The sequence below is a fragment of the Enhydra lutris genome, unplaced genomic scaffold, assembly GCF_002288905.1.
Source record: "Enhydra lutris kenyoni isolate GAN:26980312 unplaced genomic scaffold, ASM228890v2 scaffoldscaffold60, whole genome shotgun sequence".
Lineage (NCBI taxonomy): Eukaryota > Metazoa > Chordata > Mammalia > Carnivora > Mustelidae > Enhydra > Enhydra lutris.
Genome location: NW_019154144.1, coordinates 4,328,801 through 4,350,193, shown reverse-complemented (window position 1 = coordinate 4,350,193; position 21,393 = coordinate 4,328,801). Strand labels below are relative to the sequence as shown.

The window sequence follows — 21,393 nt, the reverse complement described above, 5'->3', positions numbered from 1 at the left end:
AGAACTTCTGGAGAAGCTCGGTAACCTTGACCAAGTCAAATGAAGGCTGGTGGATGACAGAATAGGTTAACAAGGGAGGCTGTGACTGTAACTCTCAAGGAGAAATGTATGGACAGGGTAGGAACTCATTCATTCAGGATCACTGTGACTCATCCTGCCAAGAGGAAGAGCACTGGCCCAAATCATCTATCTGAAGTCTTTCAAGACCCACTAGAACCGTTAAGAGCGTCTGCCAGCTGGAGGAGCAGAAAACACATGGAAATGTATTAAGAAAAGAGAACATTCACAAGTCTGACCTAGAGATTATATCATGGAATAAGTAAATAAGAAGTTTGAAGACTGAAAGGAAGGAGAGCTTTCAAAGATGGCCAATGGCAGTAGACAGAAACTTGTTGTGTTGGATGGCCAACAAGAGCCTTTTAAACGGGCCAGAGGACCTTGAGAAAGCAGTTCTTGGCAGAGAGAAAAACTTTAAACCCCCGATTCTTTTTAATAAGTCGATTTATGCTTTCATATAAAAATAAGACCTATACTTTTCCAATAACGAATTCAACTTTATTGCTGGTTTGAGGTCTAACTGCCAGGAGCCAGCAGCATTTGACAAATTTATTTGGCAGTCAAAATGTTGATGTTGTACTAATCTTAGAAATCGTGACCCTAGTACACATCTGTCACATTTGACTGTTTTCAGTTGCTTAGGCTTCCTCTAAAGTTCCTCTTTTCTTTTCTTCTAGTAACAGAAACTTGCATTATTACCTGCATCATGCTCTAGACACACTTATTCTTTTGGCTTTCTCCCAAACATTCTTATTTGTACTCCCAAATGTTAATTAAATGCTGCTAAGTTGAATTTCTCTGTCCTGATGCCGTATTTGATTTTGGCAATTACTCCGATCTCCTCAAAACAATCAGTAATGTGACTTTTAAAATGTTATTTTCCAATCCATAAAGAAATTAGTCAATAAATAATCCAGTTTTAGTAACCACATTCTGACAAAACAGACAAAACTAAAACTCAATTCAACTCACTAAAATGGTTCCATTCCTCACTCCCAAGAAAAGTTTATTATCTGTTTATAAACTAACATGTAATATGGGAAGAATAATAAAATGATACCATTAATTAAAGATTTTATTTATTTATTTATTTATTTGAGGGAGAGGAGGAGCACAAGCAGGGGGAGCAGCAGAGTGAAGACAAGCAGATTTCCCTGCTGAGCATGAAGCCATACATGAACTCGATCCCAGGACCCTAAGACCACGACCTGAGTGAAAGTCAGCTACTTAACCAACTGAGCCACCCAGTTGCCGCTGATACAATTAGCTTACTGATCACACATTCTGAACCATTTTCAGACACAGAATTAAGATTTTACCTTTAAAATTATATACATCAAAAATATTTGTAAGAAGAGACTGCTAATTAGAATGGGGTTTCTTTTTGGGGTGATAAAATGTTCTGGAGTTAGTAGTGATGGCTGTACAACCTTGTGAATATACTAAAAACACAGAACTACACACTTTAAAAGAATGAATTTTGCCACATGTAAATTACATCACAAAAAAATTCCCTCTCTTCAACTAAAAAATGATTCAACATGAAAAAGCTGTTAATTTCTCTCCCAAACAAGATGATAAATAAAGGACTCAATCTTGCATAAACTCAAGCATATTATAAAATGAAATTACAAGTGTGGATGAAATGTAATTCATTCCATGACACTGAGAAGTGGGTATTTTAAAAAATGTATTAGCAGTGTCAAGAGAAATGAAAGAGATAAATCACTCACAAGAAGTAATTAATGTCTGATTTTCTGAATAATTCATTTCAGTTTACTTCTCTTTAAAAATGCACAATCAATTCATACAGAGAAGTCTGTTTCTAAAATATTTTTTAAAGGTAAATATAGCAAACTTTCTTATATTTACTTATATTTCAAACATGAAATTACTTATATTTACATAAACTTTTGGGGGATGCCTATTCATTTGACAGTACATGAATCTTAAATTTTATGGTTGCTAAAGTGTTTCTGTAGCAGCAAGTTCCACTTTTCAAATCCATAAGAGAAGGGGAGAATAGAATAAACAAAATTCTCAGCTGCAAGGGAAGTTTGAGATGATGCAACCTAACTTCCATGTTTTTCCTCGTAAAAACACTAAAGTATAGAGAGATGGTGAGTTGCCCAAAGTCACAGGGTTAATTTGTGGCAGCTCCAGGCCTACTGCTGATGTCCCGCCCCACCTCCTCCCCACACAGGCACCCTGGGCACTCAAGGTTACTAGCAAAGACGAGACAGCATCACGCAGGGCCTGCAAAAGCCCTTCTGCTTTTAGGTATACACTGGAGGAGACAGAGCTCAGGAAAAAAGCAGACAAGAGGGTAACCTAGGGCCCTTTACACCTGCCCCACCAATGTCAAAATAAGGCTGAGTATATCTTTTCAACCTGTGACAAGTGACAGTGACTAGTACTCCCACTGCTAGACAGCTGCCCCTGCCCTGTCTCCTGCAGCACCTGCTAGGTATCCATGTGCAGACAGGCAGATTTAGATGATGCATAAATCCCATTTTGACTTATGTTTCTGTAAGGAAGGAAGGAAGGAAGGAACCTCATAATTCCTACACAAAAGAAATGTACCTTTTTGATTTATTGCTTGTTCTTGGTCTGTATTCATGTGATTCATCCTCAATGCCATTTTGCCTTTTATACCAGTCAAATAATGTACGCAGAATGGAAGGCAGGCAGTACTCAGAAAGGGAGCTCATTGAGCTGATGACCTACAGAGAAAAACAGGTGATAAAAAGGCTTTGGTGGCCCTGCCAATTACTGAGAAACTTTTCATTTCACAAATAAATTCAAGGATATTCACAAAATCTGCTTACTTATCCCATCTTTCCTTTAAAAATCTTTATTAGTACATTCCCAAGAGCCCAAAAATCTCTTAACGTTGACAGATGTTTCTTATGTTATAATTTTGTGGTTCAAGAAAGTTAATTACGTTGACTTCCTTTCATTCTAGAAATCGGATGTTAATTGCATAAAGGTTGTTCATGGACTGCAGGGAAATTATTTCCCACACTACCCAAGAAGTGTAGTGTTTTTTACTCCTTAACTCTCAAAAATGCTTGTTGTATAAATAAATATATTAATTAACACAATTACATTAGTCACTTAAGTGAAATTAAAAAAATCTAGCTCCCAAACAAACCAAGTGGTAATACAAGTGGTAATACAATATGGTTTTCTGACAATAATCATTCATCTACTCATCTGAGGTATGCCCCAAATTAGACTGAAGACATAAACTAGTAGCAATAATTTCCTGTGTATCACCTTAATGGCAAACTACTTCTCTCTTTTTTAAACAACAAACATATCTTTGATAGATGAGTTTTTATTTTAATTTCCTTATCTGGAAAGATTTGTATCTTTTATTAATTATCATGAGAAAATGAATCCCAATTGACATCTCATACCATGTGAAAAAATTAATTTAAAGAATCATACTATAAAAACTTAAAACTATAAAACTTCTCAAGAAAACACAGGAGAAAATCTCTGTGAGTCTGGACTAGCTGAGGATTTCTTAGGTAACACACTAAGAGCAAATTCCATGACAATTTGATACTGAACATCATCAAAATTAAAAGCTTCTGTTCTGGGGATGGTTCAATCAAGGACGGTTCACTATTTACAAACCAATCAATGTGATACATCACATTAACCAAATGAAGGATATAAAGTCATACAATCATCTCAGTAGATGCAGAAAAAGCATTTGACAAAATTCAACATTGTTTATGTTAAAAATGCTCAATAAAGCAAGTTTAGAGGGAACATACGTCAACATAATAAAGGACATACATGAAAAACCTAAGGATAACATAATACTCAATGGTGAAAAACTGAGAGCTTTTCCATTAAAATCAGGAACAAGACAAGGATGTCCACTGTTATCACTTTTATTCAATACAGTACTGCAAGTCCTAGCCACAGCAATCAGACAAAAAAAAGGAATAAAAGGTATCCAAATTGGTATGAAAGAAGTAAAGCTGTCACTATTTGCAGATGATATGATACGATACATATAAAAAACCCTGAAGACTCTGCCAAAAAACTATTAGAAGCAATAAATGAGTTCAGCAAAGTCACAGGATACAAAATTAATACACAGAAATCAGTTGTATTTCTATACACTAATAACAAAGTAGCAGAAAGAGAAATTATTAAAACAATTCCATTTACAGTTGCACCAAATAGAATAAAATACCTAGGAATAATTTTAACCAAGGAGGTGAAAGACCTGAACTCTTTTAACTATTAAGATGTGGACAAAAGAAATTGAAGAAAACAATCATGGATTGGAAGAAATAATATTGTTACAACATCCATACTACCCAAAGCAATCTACAGATTCAAAGCAATTCTCATCAAAATACCAACAGTATTTTTAACAGAACTAGAATAAATAACCCTAAAATTTGTGAACCTCCAAAGACCCTGAATGGCCAAAACAATCTTGAAAAAGAAGATCAAAACTGAAGGTTATCACAATCCCAGGTGTGAAGATATATTACAAAGCTCTAGTAATCAAAGCAGTTCAGTACTGGCACAAAAAAAGACACATAGATCAAGGGAACAGAGAAGAGAGCTCATAAATAAACCCACAATATATGGTCAATTAATCAACAACAAGGGAGGCAGCAATACAAAATGGGGAAAAGACAGTCTCCTCAACAAATGGTGCTGATGTTGGGAAAATCGGAAAGCTATACACAAAAGAATGAAACTGGACCACTTCATTATACTTTCTCACACAAAAATAAACTCAAATTAGATTAAAGACACCTAAATGTGAGGTAGAAAACCATAAACTTCTAGAAGAAAACACAGACAATAATTTCTCTAACATCAGCTGTAACAACATTTTTCTAGATATGTCTCGTCAGGCAAGAGAAACAAAAGCAAAAATAAATTAGTGGGACTAAACCAAAATAAAAAACTTTTGCATAGTGAAGGAAACCATCAACTAAACGAGAAGGCAGCCTACTGAGTGGGAGAAGGTATTTGCAAGTGACGTATCTGATAAGGAGTTAATACCCAAAATATATTTAAAAAAATTACACACCTCAACACCAAAAACTCCCCCAAATAATCCAATTAAAAATGGACAGAGGTCCTAAACAGATATTTTTTTTTCTACGGAAGACAAACAGATGGCAAACAGACACATGAATCACACAATATCACTAATTATCAAGAAATGCAAATCAGAACTACTATAAGATAATACCTTATATGTGTCAGAATTTCTAGAATCAAAAAGACAAGAAATAGTAAGTGTCAATGAGTATGTGTCCAAAGGGGAACACCTCCTGCACTGTGGGTAGGAATGTAAGTTGATGCAGCCTCCAGAATACGGAAGCAACCCAAGTGTCCACCCACAGATGAATGGATACAGAAGATATAGTATGTGTGTATATACTATATACACGCATACATATATACAATGGAACATTATTCAGCCATCAAAGATAAAAGAGAATGAAATATTGCTATTTGCAACAACATGCATGGACCTAGAGAGTATGGTGCTAAGTAAAATAAGTCAAACTGAAAAAGACAAATACCCTATGATTTCATTTAAGTGTGGAATCTGCAAAACAAAACAGAACAAACAAAAAGGAGAACCAGACCCATAAATACGGAGAATAAACTGATGGCTGCCAGAGGGGCGGGGCTAGGGGGATAAGCAAAATGGGTGAAGGGAGTGGGAGCCACAGACTTCAGCTATGCAATGAAAAAGTCATGGGGATGAAAGGCACAGCATAGGGAATCAAGGCAATGATGCTGTGATGGTGTTGCCCAGTGACAGATGGGAGCTACACTGTGGTGAGCCCAGCAGAGTGTATAAACTTGTGGAATCACTATGCTCTTCACCAGAGACTACTGTAACATTGTGTGTCAACAATACTTCAGTAAAAAAATTAAGAGCTTCTGCTTTTAGAAAGACACTGTCAAGAAAGTGATGAAAAGATAGGCTGTAGACCCAGAGAAAATACTGGCAGACACCCCTCTGATAAAGGCCTTATAAACAGAACATGTAAACCTACGATGAGATACGTTGTAACTACCTCATTCACAAGCATGAATTCACAAAATTTCTCGCAAGCAAATGATAACCCCCAGGGCCGATGAGACAGTGTTTAAAAAGGCATGTTCAAACACAACCGATCAATGAAAAAAATTGGCCTAACCTATATGGAAGGAAATTTGGAAATGCCGATCAAGAACCTCATAAATGGTATTCTCGGTAAGCCCATTCTGAGGAATTTATGTTAAATACACAATTAGAGATAAGATTGTTCAGGAAAACATTACATATTACATCAAAAATGGGAACACCTTAAACGTCTAACTATGTGAAAATGCTTTAATACAATGTGGAATGTGATGTAGATGACCTCTGAAACCATTAAAAATCACAGTTCAAAAATATTTAATGACATGAAAATGTTCATAATATGTTAAGTGAAGAAGAATTAAAAAATCATTTAATTGGTAACATTCCAACTCAGTGCAGACACTACATAAGTATGCATATCCAGAAAAGATAACTAGGAGGAGATATACTGACATACTGAGAGTGCACATGGAAATCAGGAATCCTCAGGGTAGAGAGATCACTAAAGGGAGACGTGGGTGGGAGTTAAAGAGACATGAAGGTAGGATTTTTACCTGCGTCTTTTGTAGAAAGGGTAGAAACACTAGATAAGAGCCAAGGAAAAAACTAAGCAAAGACTCAAAGGCAGGAACCTATGGTGATTAAGGTACAAAATAATTGTTTGTTCATAATAATTACAGTGATTAATTTAGTGAGTTTTGAGTGAACTGAGAGAAGAAATACTTGGTTGGTGTAGGGACTCTGGTATACCAGAGCAAATAAAAATACTGCTGAAAATCTTGAGGTAAAACTAAATCATAGCAAGTACTTAATGCTAGTCTGAAGAATTTCAGTTTTCTTCTCTAGAAAATGGGAAGCTTCTAAAGATTTCTGAATAGGAAAATGAGCCCACTGACATGTTGAGGAGGTTTAATTCAGCAGTGATGTATAGGCTGGACCAAAGAGGTTTGCCAACAAGGGTGGTTAGGAGCTCGCGCGCACACCCACACGCACACGCACACGCACGCACACACACCCCTGAACTGAAAGAGGTTATTGCCACAGTTCCAGGCACACAGTGATCATGGCTTGAGCAGGGAGGTGGCAGAAGAAATGAAAAACCTTAGTTAACTTAAACTATTTCTCTAGTTAAGCTGGAGAGGCTGAACTTCTTTTTATAGAGGAAACTAGAGCAATGGGAGCTGAAGTGCTTCGTGTCAATGGGACTTTCCACTGTCAGGTTTAAAAGCAGCTCTAAGATTGAACACAACGATTATGCATTCTTCCTCAGATTCTCTTTCTTGAGAGCCTTATTTCTTGCTCTCTCTTATGATTGTGGTTATATGGACATACACAAAATTGTACATTATCTTTAGCTATGGTTTAATATCAGTTCAGAAATAAATAGGCTATTGCATTCTGCCTGCCCTGGGAACAAAATCACCAGTAGTTTTTTTTTTTTAATTGAAAATAATTGAAAAATTATTATTATTTTTTTAAATAGCACTCCCCCCACACAGTGTAATATTCACAGCCACAACATATTCTCTCTTTGTTCCTGTGGATATAACGGTGAGAAATTTGGGGAGGAAAGCAAATTAATGGCATTTCCCGGGGGTAATTTCCAGGTTCTTTCTAAAGTTACCCCAGCACAAGAAAGGATACTTCTCCAATCACCACTATCTCATCTCATATTTTGAATTGGGAAATGAAGGGGATTCCTCCCAGAAGGGAAAAAAATCAGAATTCAGAGTTCTTCATTATGGGTTAATTCTGTCTTAATTATCGCATATGTAATAAAATCCCCAACCATCCACTCTAATATTTCAGTAATTTAAAAATACTTGTGTAAGTCTGGATGAGACTTAAGGAGACACGATGACTAAATATAATGTGGTATGTTAGATGGTATCCTGGAACTGAAAAGAGATGTTTGGGAAAAAGAAACAAAATGCAAATACAGAATTTAGTTGCTAATAATGTACCAATGTTGGCTTCTTAGGCGTGACAAATACACACGGTAATGAAAGGTGTTAATAAAAGAAACTGAGTGCGAGAAACATGATAACTACCTGTACTATCTTTGCACCTTTTCTGTAACTATTCACAAAAGTTTAATTAAAAAACACTTGTGTGGGATATTTACATGCTTCTGTTATTTACTACAGATCCATAAATGCAATCTAAACCTATGTCTGCCCCTTAATCATCACTGGGTAGAGCACACAATATTTAGCTAATTACACCTACTTAGGTGTAACCCACATGCTCCGTAGGGAATGTTAGGAGCGTTCATTAAACCTCAGCTGTAATAATTTTTTCTACCCATTAAAGGCATCTTGAAACCATTCTTGCTTTCTATCTACTGGACATACTTTCCATGGCAAATACACTGAGACCATCTCAGAAGAGATGAAAGGTCAGGATGGGGTGGATGTGTGTGTTTTTTCCATCTCTCTGTTACTGCCCTTTTGAGTCCAGGCTTTCAGGAAGGAAGGGTGGAATTTGCAAAGACCTGGCCCTCAAAGCTCAGGAAGGGAGGAAGGTCTAGCTGGCTTCTTGGTTACTCAACTCCTTCATTTACGGGAAGCAGAGCCAATGGTGAGATGAATTCTAGCTCTGTGCTGCTGTTGAAAGGGGGCAGGCCCATTTACAAAGATGTTCTTGTTGCATTTAAATGATCATATTCTTCCATCATAGATGAGCTAGGTACTGGGCAGCCTGAGGAGATGAAGCGTACAGAATCACAGATCTATTTCATGCTGGTGTTTTCTTTCTGGGGGGATAGAGGGAGGATGCTAAATGTGCTTTGCAAAGGTTTCTTGATGTTTATTTTGGCATTTTATGTATAAATAGGCTAAAAGAGACTGTCCATTATGCTGTAGGTAAGACATTAATTTTTTTCATAAGCATTTTATTATACTTGCTGAATGCAAAGAAGGAAACTTTACATAAATATTTGAATAATTACTCAGTGGAGTCACTCCATATCTTACAGTTATAAGGCTGACTTGTCCTGAGTGGCACATTTCGTGGATAAATTTTAAACTAACTTCATTGATAGTTTAACTTTTCAAACTAGTTCAGATGGCCAAATACCTGGGGGTCAGGGTACTCTCTAGGTAATACCACAAAATGCTGATATAGTACAGTAATTCAAATGCAATTTTGTTTTACTTGATCATCTATCATAATAGTGCTAGATAATCTAGCATTCAATCAGTGTTGACAGATAACAAAGGCTTAAGAACAATTTCTTACAAAAACTTAAAATTATCTAAGTCTATATAGTAAATCTATTTTTCCTGCAAATCAGGAAAATATCTGTATTATTTGACTTTAATATATTAGTCCATTTTATGGAACACACTGTTCCACTGGAGAATAATTTAGGAAACACTGAATAATACTAATATGAACCCAATGCCAGTTAATTTGGCTTTACTCTTGATTGCTTATATTTTTCATTTATACATTTTAAATAGATTTTGACTGAACTGTAGCATTAGAATCAGTGCTGAAGCACTAGAATTTCATCTCCTTTCTTTCTGGAAAATTACTGCTACCCAGGATGGTAAAAAGTTATTTTCACTCTCTTATAGACCTATGGATTTATTTTACCATGTGTGTCCTGTTTATAGATGGTATTTTTGCCATATTAAGACACTGAAGTGCTACAAAATATGTAAATATTTAACATCTAGAGGAAAACCCCAGTAGAAGTTCCTTAGAATGTCTGAGCAAATTATCAGGAATTTATAGAGATGACACTAGTAAAGGATATGTCACACTAACTTGCGAATAAGCTGCCACCTAAATAATGTTCTCAGAATGCCCTATGTGATGACTGATTGGTCACAAGCCATGTTTTCATAATTTCATTAGTGTACTGGGAAGATCAGATGGTCCTAAGTTCAAGTTACAGCTCTGTCCTTTATTGCCTGTGTGAGCTTGGGTGTGTCCACTTCTCTGAGGCTCTTATGTTTCCAGCTATAAAATGGGACAGAAGAATACTTGCCCCACTGGGTTTTTTCTGAAGACTAAATGAGATACTATAAAGTGTGGGGCACATAACAGATCTTCAGAAATGTCTATTTCTATTTCTAAATATTGAAAATGAAGCCCAGACATAAAAAGTTTTGACTCTGAGAGGATCATAGGCTAAGTTAATAACAGAAAAAATGATAGAAATTATTGACAGAATTTTACTTATCAGAGCGGATATTGTTAAAAAAGAAAAAAAAGTAAAAGAAAAGAAAGGAAAAAGAAAAAAGATCCACCTACCTCTCATCTAAGCACAAAGATATCAGGGCCTCCGTTAGAACCCTGGTAGCTTGGCTTTTGTTTCCACACTTTTCTGGCCCCAGCAGCTACAAACATGGGGCCTTTCAAATGCTTCCTTGTTAAGGGGTCTGAGCAATGCCTGTCCTATGTTTGCACCATAAGAGAAAGGTAGGGAGAACCGGGCTCCCTGGGTTCGCTGAGGGCAACAGCTCACTCTGGAAAAGGACACTATCCTGGAACCAGAATCAATAGTTTGAATAAAACCAATTATTGGGAGGCCCACTTATATACACATCAGTCTCTCAGGAACCACAACCATCTGAAAACATGGAGCCCAAATGCAAGTGTAGAATGGACAGAACCACTGGCAGAAGGACGGTGTTAAGCTCTTGTGTTTCAGTCAGCATAAGAGAGTTCCGTAAAACACACATGGGCCTCATTTGATTCTGCTCTCCTCTCGCTCACCAGAGGACCTTCCCTTCTTCTGGCCAAAGTCTCAACCAGCCAAGCATTAGTGATGTTTCCTCTTCCTGCCGCACTTCTTCCTCTCTGACACCTGATTTCTGCTCTTGCCACACTCCCAAAAACCTGTATATAAAACATCAGAAAGGGCAAACCTACTGGCCAACCAACAGACCTTTGCAGTCATTCCCCCTCAAGTCTCCTGAGCAAATGACACTCTTTCTCAGGTTCTCCTTGAACTGCTTTCCTCCCCAGGATTCGGTAATACTGCCCGTCTTACTCCCCCTATACTCTCTTATCTCCTGTATGGTTACTTATGCAGTGCCAAAGCACAGTAAGACAATTCACCTGTGAAAATAAGGATTTGGATTCTGTTCTGGTTGTTCCGGCACCAGCTCTTTGGGGAGTAATCATATCTTACGACACAAAGAGGAAATAACTTCCACTTACTGTATGTGACTGTTTCAAAAAACAAAGTCTGAGCAGAAAACATCATATGGCGTACAATTGTTGGTGTCATGTGACTTACTGCAGGTTTAGGTCATTATTAGATAGAAGCCAAAGTCTAGAGCCAAGGACAAACTTGATAACAAAGCACATTTAAAAAAAAAAAAAAAAGCAAGAAAGCACATGTACCTGGAAGTTATATGAAATGATAACAATTCGGTGACTCCTTTATTCAACAGCCACAATTTCCATCTCTGTGTATAAATGTATCAAGTATCAGGACCTCCTCCACCAGGTGAGGGTTACACACTTCCCCAGATGAGGCTTACTGTGGAGAACTGTTTCCCGATGTTTAAAATGGGTTAATGCAATATTTCAGCTGCCTCTGGTCCCCATTTCCCCGTATTCATGCTCATCACAGGTCAGCTACTGTGGCAGCTGAGAAACCAAAACAAAATGCTTTGGACTTTATATATTAAAAAGGACATCCATAAACTCTGATAACAGAAGAAAGTCACTTGAAGTAAAAAGGGGGAGCTCGCCATGTCCTCCATTCATAGGACACCCCCCCACCAGAGACCACAGATAGGGAACTCGTCAGCAGTACCACGACTGTGTTCTGTCAGGTAGACTGTTTTCCCATTGAAATCTTACAGCCGGTTGTAATCAGCCAGCATAACCTAGCTGTGAAAGTGAGTCTCTTAGACTACTTAATATTAATCTATCAACTATGAAAATGCATTTCATGTCAATCAACAACATCATAGCCTAAGGCTTTCTCAAAGCTGGTTTCCAGGGAGCAACTAACTGCTGATCTCCGTTCTTCTGTGAGGGTGTCTGCCCAGCTGCCATTATGACCCATCCCTGCCCTGGAAAGCGGCATCTTCTGAGGCTTCTTGCACTTTTTTGGTCACCTTTTTTTTTCCTGGGCATTCTTCTGTGGATCCCCCTTCCTGATCCTAAACTCTGTTTCCCTAGGATATTCTTCACCCATTTGCTCTGGTCTCTAATCCTTCAGTGTCTGTTGGGCGACTCCATAAATGAATGAGCCCCAGTTATTTCTCCTGAGGTATCCTACCCTCCCTGAAAATTGCATACGTGTAAAATGATTTATAACCTCTCATCAAGCCCAGTGTGTCTCTGGGAGAGAGCTTTTTATCCATCAGCAAGAGTCCAGACTCTTTGCCTATAGTCCCGGAGCAATGGGCTTCTGTGTGCCTGCCCACTTTCGCCCTGACCGCTCCTCTACTACTGTCCTCCACTACTCACATCCCCACTTCTTCGTCCATGCAGCTCCTTCTGCCTGGCCTGATCCAACCCGCTTCATCTGGATAACAGATATCTTCAAAATGCCACTGGGCCTAGATTGCCTCCTGTGACACAACTGTCCACCTCTCAGGCGTCTTTCACTGCCCCCTTGCCGGAGTTCCCACAGCCCTTGAAATGGACCTCTGGTATAGCATTCACGCTGCACTGTTATTTGTGGGGATATCAGCCTTCTTCCTGGGATTGGGAATTCCTTGGGGGCAGGAACTCTATCTTACTGTTTTTGAATCCCAGAACCTTGTACAGGTCCTAGCACGCTTGCCCACTCAGTATTTGTTGAACTGAATAGAAATGGTTCCAAAACCGTGGCTGAAAACCATAGTTACTTTTCGTTTCTCCTTTAGTTTCATTGCCTCCATTTTAGTTTGGGCCCTTTCAGTCTCAAATCAACACCCAAACTCCTCAAATGACTCCATACTTCAAAGGTCTCTTCATTCATGAACCCTGCTACCTCGGGGTTAACTCCAAGTTGTTACTTTGTTTAAATTGGTCCCAGTATGTTGGAGATAAAGCCCCCCCCAACCCCTGTCATTAAAGTCTCCCACAGTCTGATCCTTTTCTACCTGGTCTCTTCCCTAACACTCCCAGCCAACAGGAAAATTTTGTGTCTCAGTAGAAAACTATGCATTGCTCAGAACTCACCTCTCTAGGGGTTATCTAATTTGAGTCTGCAAGAGCTCTGCACCTTTTAATGCCTTCGAGCTATTTTAAAACTGTGCATATGATAGACTACTGATAGCAATGCCAAAGATTCTTATCTACAGATAGAAAAAACACTGTGCCCAGTGAAGGTTCAATTGACTTCATTCTCCCACTATTGAAAAAAGCCAGTTTTGCCTCTGATTGTGCATTCATTTCAATACAATAAACAGTATTCTTTATTGGGCATTTGGTAAAAACTCTATGATATCTGGCAAATATAGGTAATACCTGATATCCAGTCTATTTTTCTTCCTTAGTTATAAAACTCCTGATTTTTTTTTAAAAATAGGCTCCATGCCCAGTGGGGAGCCCAATACAGGGTTTGAACTCATGACCCTGAGATAGACACCCGAGTTGAGGTCAGGAGTTGGACGCTTAACCGACTGAACCACCTGAGTGCCCAAATAAAATACCAGATTTTTAGGTGGACAAATGATTGCTCAAAATAAAATTTCCTAATCTTTCCTACAGCTGTATGTGCTATGGGATTAAGATCTCGCCAACGGAATACGAGAAGTGGTGTGCGCCATGTTGAGACGTTGTTGTTGTTTTTTTTTTAAATTTTTTTTGCCTGTAACTCTTTTCCTATTTCTCCTTCCTACTGCTTGGAATACAGACATAATGGCTGAATTCTAGAAGCCAAACCGGACTATGAGATGAGCCACAAACAAGACAACAAAAATAAGATAAAGATACTAGACTGATTTTCTTTTTATTTCTTGAATGTGAGAGTGAAAGATGCCATCTTATCCAAGTCGCTGTTATTTTATGTGTCATTTGCAGGGAAACCGAATCTTAACTGCTACAGGATCTGAGATCCCTTACCTGTTAAAAACTCCCCTTTAAATTCTCGCCACCTTAGTTTTTAGATGTAGAAACATGTTATAGCGTAAAAAGCACTGGCTTGATAGCCTGAACATCCACTTCAGCCATACAGTATTGGGCAAGCTGTCTGAGACGCACTCCCGTGAAATGTAAAATAGAGATGATGATGGTGGTGGTAGCTGCTGCCTGGGGTTGTTGGAAGTAGTGAGTGATGTCAGCTGAGAGCATGCGTGAGAAGGGGCTTCATAAATTATAAGGTATTACATGATTTTTTATTTTGTTTCTATTTCTATTTCATGGGCTTGTTAAGTGGAGGAGTAATGGGACTACCTGGGATCAGGCACTAGAAGTACAGAAGCTCAGTTCTTTCTAGTTTATCATTCATTTCAAGTGACATTTAAAAGGAAGAAACGGATAAAAATATTCTCTGAACAGGGATTGGCTGCATACTACTCAAAGGATGTACTTAGCCTAGTGCCCGTCCTCTGGTAAGTACTACATGAATACCTCTTCTACTGTTACTATTGCTCCCACGATCATAACAACGGAGTCTATGCCACGCAACATGACATCACCAGCATATTCTTTTCGTGTAGATGGACCTCTGTGTGAATCCAAATTAAAATCCTACCGCTTGCTGTTAGAACAAGAGGAATTATATAATTTAAATGTCTAATTTAATTTTTAAAATCAATTAAAATGTTTTAATGTAATTTAATTAATTTAATTAAATTGTTTTAATTTAGTTTAATTTAATTAATTTAAATGTTTAATTTAAATGTTTAAATGTCAAAAGATTAAGAGAGCTTGATACAACCATGACATTGCCAATGGAACCTCCATTGTTATAATTTGCTGGCAAAACAGTAAAGGGGCACAGATGGGTCTATTTCCACCAAGTTTCCTCCTGGTCCCAGAGTCTTGCTACCTCTTTAAAGTGAGATGGACTTTGTAGGTTACCTCCTGGTTCATGTGTAAATTTATGATTTAATGATGAGAGGGTAATCTTATGTGTCTTATTTGAAAGTTCTCAGTGGCCATTTTCCTATTAATTCTCTCGCCAAGTGTCTTTAGTACAGAGAGCTGTGTTAGGGAGCAGAGCCGCTCAAGCTTTTAATGTGTGCATGGGTCACCTGGGGATCCCATTAAGCTGCAGAATCTGATTCAGGAAGATCTGGGGCAGGGCGGAGATTCTGCATTTCAACATTCTGTGCAACAAGGTTAAAAGTATTATAGCTAATTAAAGTGGCAAAGTCAGGATTTAAACCTGGTCTAATTCCAAATGCTATCCCTCTCCCACAAGACTGAAATGCAGAAAGAGAGGGCTGAATAACAAGTGGGGAATTGTGTTTAAGCCAAATCATTTGAGATAACTATTATCCACAATGTTAAAATTTACTATTTTAAATTTTAAAAAGTACTATTTTCCCAGAGAATAGAGAAAGATATACATCAAGCTGGAGAAAATTAATTTTGTTTTTGAGGAAAGGACAGTGATATCCTAGGACAGGAATACCTAGGAGAGAACTAGGTTAGAATACAGACAGAGAACATAAAATAGAGTGAAAAATTATGGACAACAGATAATAAATACTTTTTAAAAAAAGATTTTACTTATTTATTTGAGAGAGAGAAAGCACAAGAGAGAGCACAAGCAGGGGGGAGCGGCAGAGGGAGAGAGAAGCAGATTCACCTCTGAGCAGGGAGCCCCAAGGTAGGTCTTGTTCCCAGAACTCAGAGATCTTGACCTGAGCCGAAGGCAGACACTTAACCCACTGAGTCACCCGGGAGCCTCAAATATTTACATACTTAAGGAAAAGAGAAAGAGTCACAACTTGCCCTATTTCCAAAATAATGACCCCAAATGTTCGCTCAGGGTCTCTGACCACCCTAGCACCCACCAGATGACAACTAAGGATGATATGACAAGAGAAGACAGAGATGAAGCACATACTCCATTTTGCCAGTGTTCCAGAAAACAGCCAGCTCTACCAGCACCAGAGAGCAAACCCAGTGCCCCACTAAGCACTCGGACACTGACCGCGAGCACAAGCCATTTCCCTCAGCGAACAGCTCATACGATAGAAAACGCAGCATTCAATCTCTATAATCAGTCCTTACAGGGCTTTTTGTTTTGTTTGTTTTTCAAAAAATACTTTGAGAGAGAGAAAGAACATGAGTCAGCCATGAGTACGGGAGAGGAAGAGGCAGAGAGAGAAGAGCCCCATGTGGGACTCAATCCCAGGACTCTGGAACCATGACCCAAGCCAAAGGCAGACCGTTAACTGACAGAGCCACCCAGGCGCCCCCAGTCCTTACAGTTTTGGACTGAACAGGTCTGGACTTTAACAGCCAGAGAACTTTCCTTCTGATTCCACATGAAAGTCAACTGCAAAGCCCTGCCACAAGTGCATCTCTGTGTGTTTTCCATAAGACAAGAAAACCCCCACCATATCAGATCAGACTGTGGTGCATCCAGCATGTTCTGTCTCTACACTGGCACCAAGTGAGGTTTTTGAAGGAGGACATGCTGTCTTCTCTGTCATTAACTGCGTACGTTCAGGAAATACCACCAACACATCTCTCACTTCCTCTGATGCATCCGCGAAGCCTCTAGTTAGTGATCCAGGATCTAGCAGACCCTGATCTCCTCTGCTTATTACCTGCTGTTGAGAGCAGGATGTCCTTTTACTAGTCCTGATCTACTTTCCAAAAGACTTTCTTTATATTTATCCTGCCTTAAATTGTTTTGTTCATGTTCTCTATTAGAATCTAAGTTACTAAACTGTCTTACAGTTATTGTTTAAGTGATTTTTATCTCACAATATTGTGAATTTTTGAAGGGTTAAAACTTGTCAATTTTGTACTTTGTAGCATGGTGTCAAGCAAATAGTGGGCATTCAAAAAAAATCTGGGTGAAAATATAATAAGATCAACAAATTTTGGAGTAGAAGTTCCTTTATCTTCTCCTAGTTTAATTCTGGTATATAAAGATTTAGGAAATGATCAGTTGAGGGCTTATTTGGATTATCCCAACATATTCCCGTTCTTTCCAGTTCAAATCAATAGACAGCTACTGAATGCCTGCTTTAAGCCATAATTGCAAAAGCTGAAAGACATAGTTCCCAAGATCATATCCCTGTATCCTCTTTGAGGAAGTTAATCAATACACTAATAATGAGCATTGAGCCCTTGTCTTTTGTGCATTTTGAAATAAATAAAAACCACAATATATTATGTATATAACGTCTTATTACATACTTGGTCAAATTGGGGATCTTCTCCACGTTGTAGAGATTTTGTCAATGGCTTTTCCTAGAAAGAAAAAGAATAAATTAATAGATACTTTTAAACAGCATAAAAAGTACCATTATTATTAAAATTTTTCTGATTTACTTCTCCCTTAATGGGACAGAGGTACCAATTTTTAAAGGAAAAACTCTCCCTTAGCTATTCTGAACTTAATATATAGTGTTTGTTATCATGATTCTTACTATCTGTCTTAACATATACCTCTTTGACCAAAACCTTAAAAATTTGATGTTCTAAGTGACCCAGAGTTCTTAATGGAAACTACATAATGGAAACTACATAATAAACACTATGGAATTCACATGAAAAATTTTACTGTCTATCCTGGGACTTGACATACAATAAAAAGTTGAAAAAAAAAAAAAAAACCCTACAGGATCCATATGAAAATTTTATTATCTATGCTGGTACTTGACATATAATAAAAAGCCAAAAGTGATACAATATTTCAAGTCCCTAGATTCAGAAACAAAATAAGGTCTCTACTGGTAATACACTTACTATGTGTAACTTGCAAATTTGAGGCATGCTATTTGACTATGCCATATCCAAATCTCTGTGGAAATAATCTGGGCAGTGACAAAGGTCTACCGAAATCCTTTTTCCTAATCATTACACCTTTGTTTACATTAGGAGGCCTCAACTGACTTTCTAGCAGGACATTTTAAGGACAATGGTTTATCCTTATGGGTCCCTTGTTTTCCTTTTCTTTTCTGTTTTTGATATAGGAGTTAATACTGTTCCCAAATTTGATTCAGGATGAGAAATCATGTAAAAGTTATATATGGAAACAGTAGTAAGTTTTACTTTAGCCAGTGCAGATGTCATAAAAGACTTCATTTGCATGTTGCCAATCACATAGACCCTCTCTCCCTACCTCACTTCTGCAATCTTCTCCTCCACCTGAAAAGGTAATATACAACTAAGGCAGAGGCAAACCCACCTCCATGCACCCCATAGAGTCTTTGTTCCTGAAGTAGCCCACGCAAACAGTGGACTTAGTCTGGGTATCTGATCTTTAACCATAAGCCATATAAATCAATTGTTCTGTCTCCTTTGCAAAATATACAGCTTCTAAATGTGTATTCTCCTAAAATAAAGAGAAAGCTGTGTTCTTAAGCACTAACAGACATTTTTCTCTTCAAAGTATGCTATCTAGAACACACTGGTGGGAGAGTGGATACAAAAACATAGGCGAGAACACAGAAGAACAATTAAAGAAGCCCCAGATTCAGCTGATGATACAAAAAGGCAAATTTCGCAATGAAATTGTTTAGTATTTCCTGTATACGCGAAGGTTATAACGTCCTCTGAAGTTCTTTTTAAAACCAGTAAAATTAAAAGTATGAAAATTAAAGACGTGACGACGGGTGGTGCCAGGTCCCACAAACACCCTTGGAACAAACCCAGTAGAAGCATTTCTACTCACTGTTTTATTTATTCACCACTCAACAGTAACTGGGGGCTCACCACGTGCCCCCTGCTACCTGTTGGGGGAGTGCTGAGGAACACGTGGTTCCTGCCATTAAGGAGAAAAGTCTGAAAAGTAGTCAACGACCTCTTAGGATGGTTGTCTCTACTTGTTCATTATTCCGACCTCAGTCCAACTGTCACTTCCTCAGAGAAGTGTTCTGTGCATCTTCTTGGAACACCAGGGGTACCCACACTACCAATCCTCAGACGCTTTGCAAAGCTCTGTACACTCTTCCTTTCACAGCACTTACCATAGTGTAAAGTCACATCACAGTGTAGAATCACATGTGATTACATGTGCATGAGGGATGAGCTAAGTGCCGTCCCCTCTAGACTACAAGCCCCAGAAATTCAGGATGCTCTGCTGCTCTGATACCTAAAGGTTACAGGACACAGCCTTGCTCAGCGATGGCTAAAGCTCTGCCAAATTAATAAGAGATCTGCCAAATTAATAAAATAATAAAATAATCCAGTTTCTTCAAATAGGAGATCTCCTGATTTGCATGTATGTTTTGCGGTCAGTTAAAAACAATTTTTTCATAGACTCTTTGATTGTGGCAAAATATATGTGATGTAAAATTTGCCACTGTAACCATTTTTAAGTGCACAATTCAACGGTATTAAGGACATTCACGATATTGTGCAACCATCATCCTTTGTATTTTTTAAAAACCCCTTTTAATGTCAAAAATTTCCCAGGAACTCCCAATTATAAAACACACAATCATACCTCCAGACATACAAGAGAGTAATTCTGTTTTAGTATCTGTTGTTTCAAAGTTTACATAATGACAGAGAGCTCATACTATGCCTTCAATGATAATTTTAGAAGTTTTGTACTATACTAGCAACAGTACTTATTTTATATACATCAGAGAAAAAGGAATACATCTATATGGGAGATTATAATTTACTCAGCTGTAGGATAAAGCATAGCACACCTGTGGATCTATAGACTTCTGCAATAAATCAGGAGTTCATATCTGGGGAAACTTCTTTCACTAATACTTGAAACACAGGATCCTGCTGCAGTGGGGTAAGGTGACTGTGAACGTCCCACACCCTGAAACTTCCCATGCTCAAAGGCTATTTTTTTTTTAAAGATTTTATTTATTTATTTGACAGACAGAGATCACAAGTAGGCAGAGAGGCAGGCAGAGAGAGAGGAGGAAGCAGGCTCCCTGCTGAGCAGAGAGACCGACGCGGGGCTCGATCCCAGGACCCTGGGATCATGACCCGAGCCAAAGGCAGAGGCTTTAACCCACTGAGTCACCCAGGCGCCCCTTAAAGGCTATTTTTTCCCCACTATTAATTGGGTGAGAATGCCAGTGAGGGTGATATTTTAAACTTATATATATTTGCATACATATGAAGGAAACATGACAAGTTGCTGCTCTACCCAAAAGTCATCTACGTCCACTAGCCAAGAACTTGGGTTCAGTGCTTCAACAGAATAAGAAAAGCACTGTAAAGGTATGTTAACTATTTTTACACAAACATGCTGTCTTCATCATATTCTCTGAAGACCTAGTTTAAACATTCCTCCCAAGATTAAGCCTTTTCTCAGTTCTCCCTCAGAGCCACCTGTTAGTTGTCACATGGAACTCTGTTTGCATCTATTCTTGTTAGCATTTCCACTGTGTTGCAACTTGTCTCTCTCCCCACATGCCTAGGACATAGTTGGGACTTATTGCCAGAGTGCTTTTTTTTTTTAATTTTTATTTATTTTTTAAATTTCTTTTCAGTGTTCCAGAATTCATCGTTTATGCACCACACCCAGTGCTCCATGCAATACATGCTCTCCATAATACCCACCACCAGGTTCTCCCAACCTCCTATCCTGCCGCCCCTCCAAAACCCTCAGATTGTTTTTCAGAGTCCACAGTCTCTCATGGTTCATCTACGCCTCCAATTTCCCCCAACTCCCTTCTCCTCTCCATCTCCCCATGTCCTCCCTGTTATTTCTTATGCTCCACAAATAAGTGAAACCATATGCTAATTGACTATCTCTGCTTGACTTATTTCACTCAGCATAATCTCTTCCAGTCCCATCCACATTGATACAAAAGTTGGGTATTCATCCTTTCTGATGGAGGCATAATATTCCACAGTATATATGGACCACATCTTCCCTATCCATTCATCTGTTGAAGGAAATCTTGGTTCTTTCCACAGTTTGGCAACTGTGGCCATTGTTGCTATGAACATTGGGGTACAGATGGCCCTTCTTTTCACTACCACTGTATCTTTGGCGTAAATGCCCAGTAGTGCAATTGCAGGGTCATAGAGTAGCTCTATTTTTAATTTCTTAAGGAATCTCCACACTGTTCTCCAAAGTGGCTGCACCAACTTGCATTCCCACCAACAGTGTAAGAGGGTTCCCCTTTCTCCACATC

General features: G+C 38.4%; 1 protein-coding gene across 1 annotated transcript in view; it reads right to left on the bottom strand.

Moving 5' to 3' along the window:
- The window catches only part of LOC111158548 (FRY microtubule binding protein), a 266,086-nt gene that overhangs the window by 177,295 nt on the left and 67,398 nt on the right, over window positions 1-21,393 (bottom strand). The window contains exons 3-4 of the mRNA XM_022520645.1: window positions 17,474-17,527; window positions 2,641-2,780 (exon numbers count right to left, since the gene is read on the bottom strand). Coding sequence (XP_022376353.1) covers window positions 2,641-2,780; window positions 17,474-17,527 — 194 coding nt within the window. The remainder of the gene's footprint in view (window positions 1-2,640; window positions 2,781-17,473; window positions 17,528-21,393) is intronic.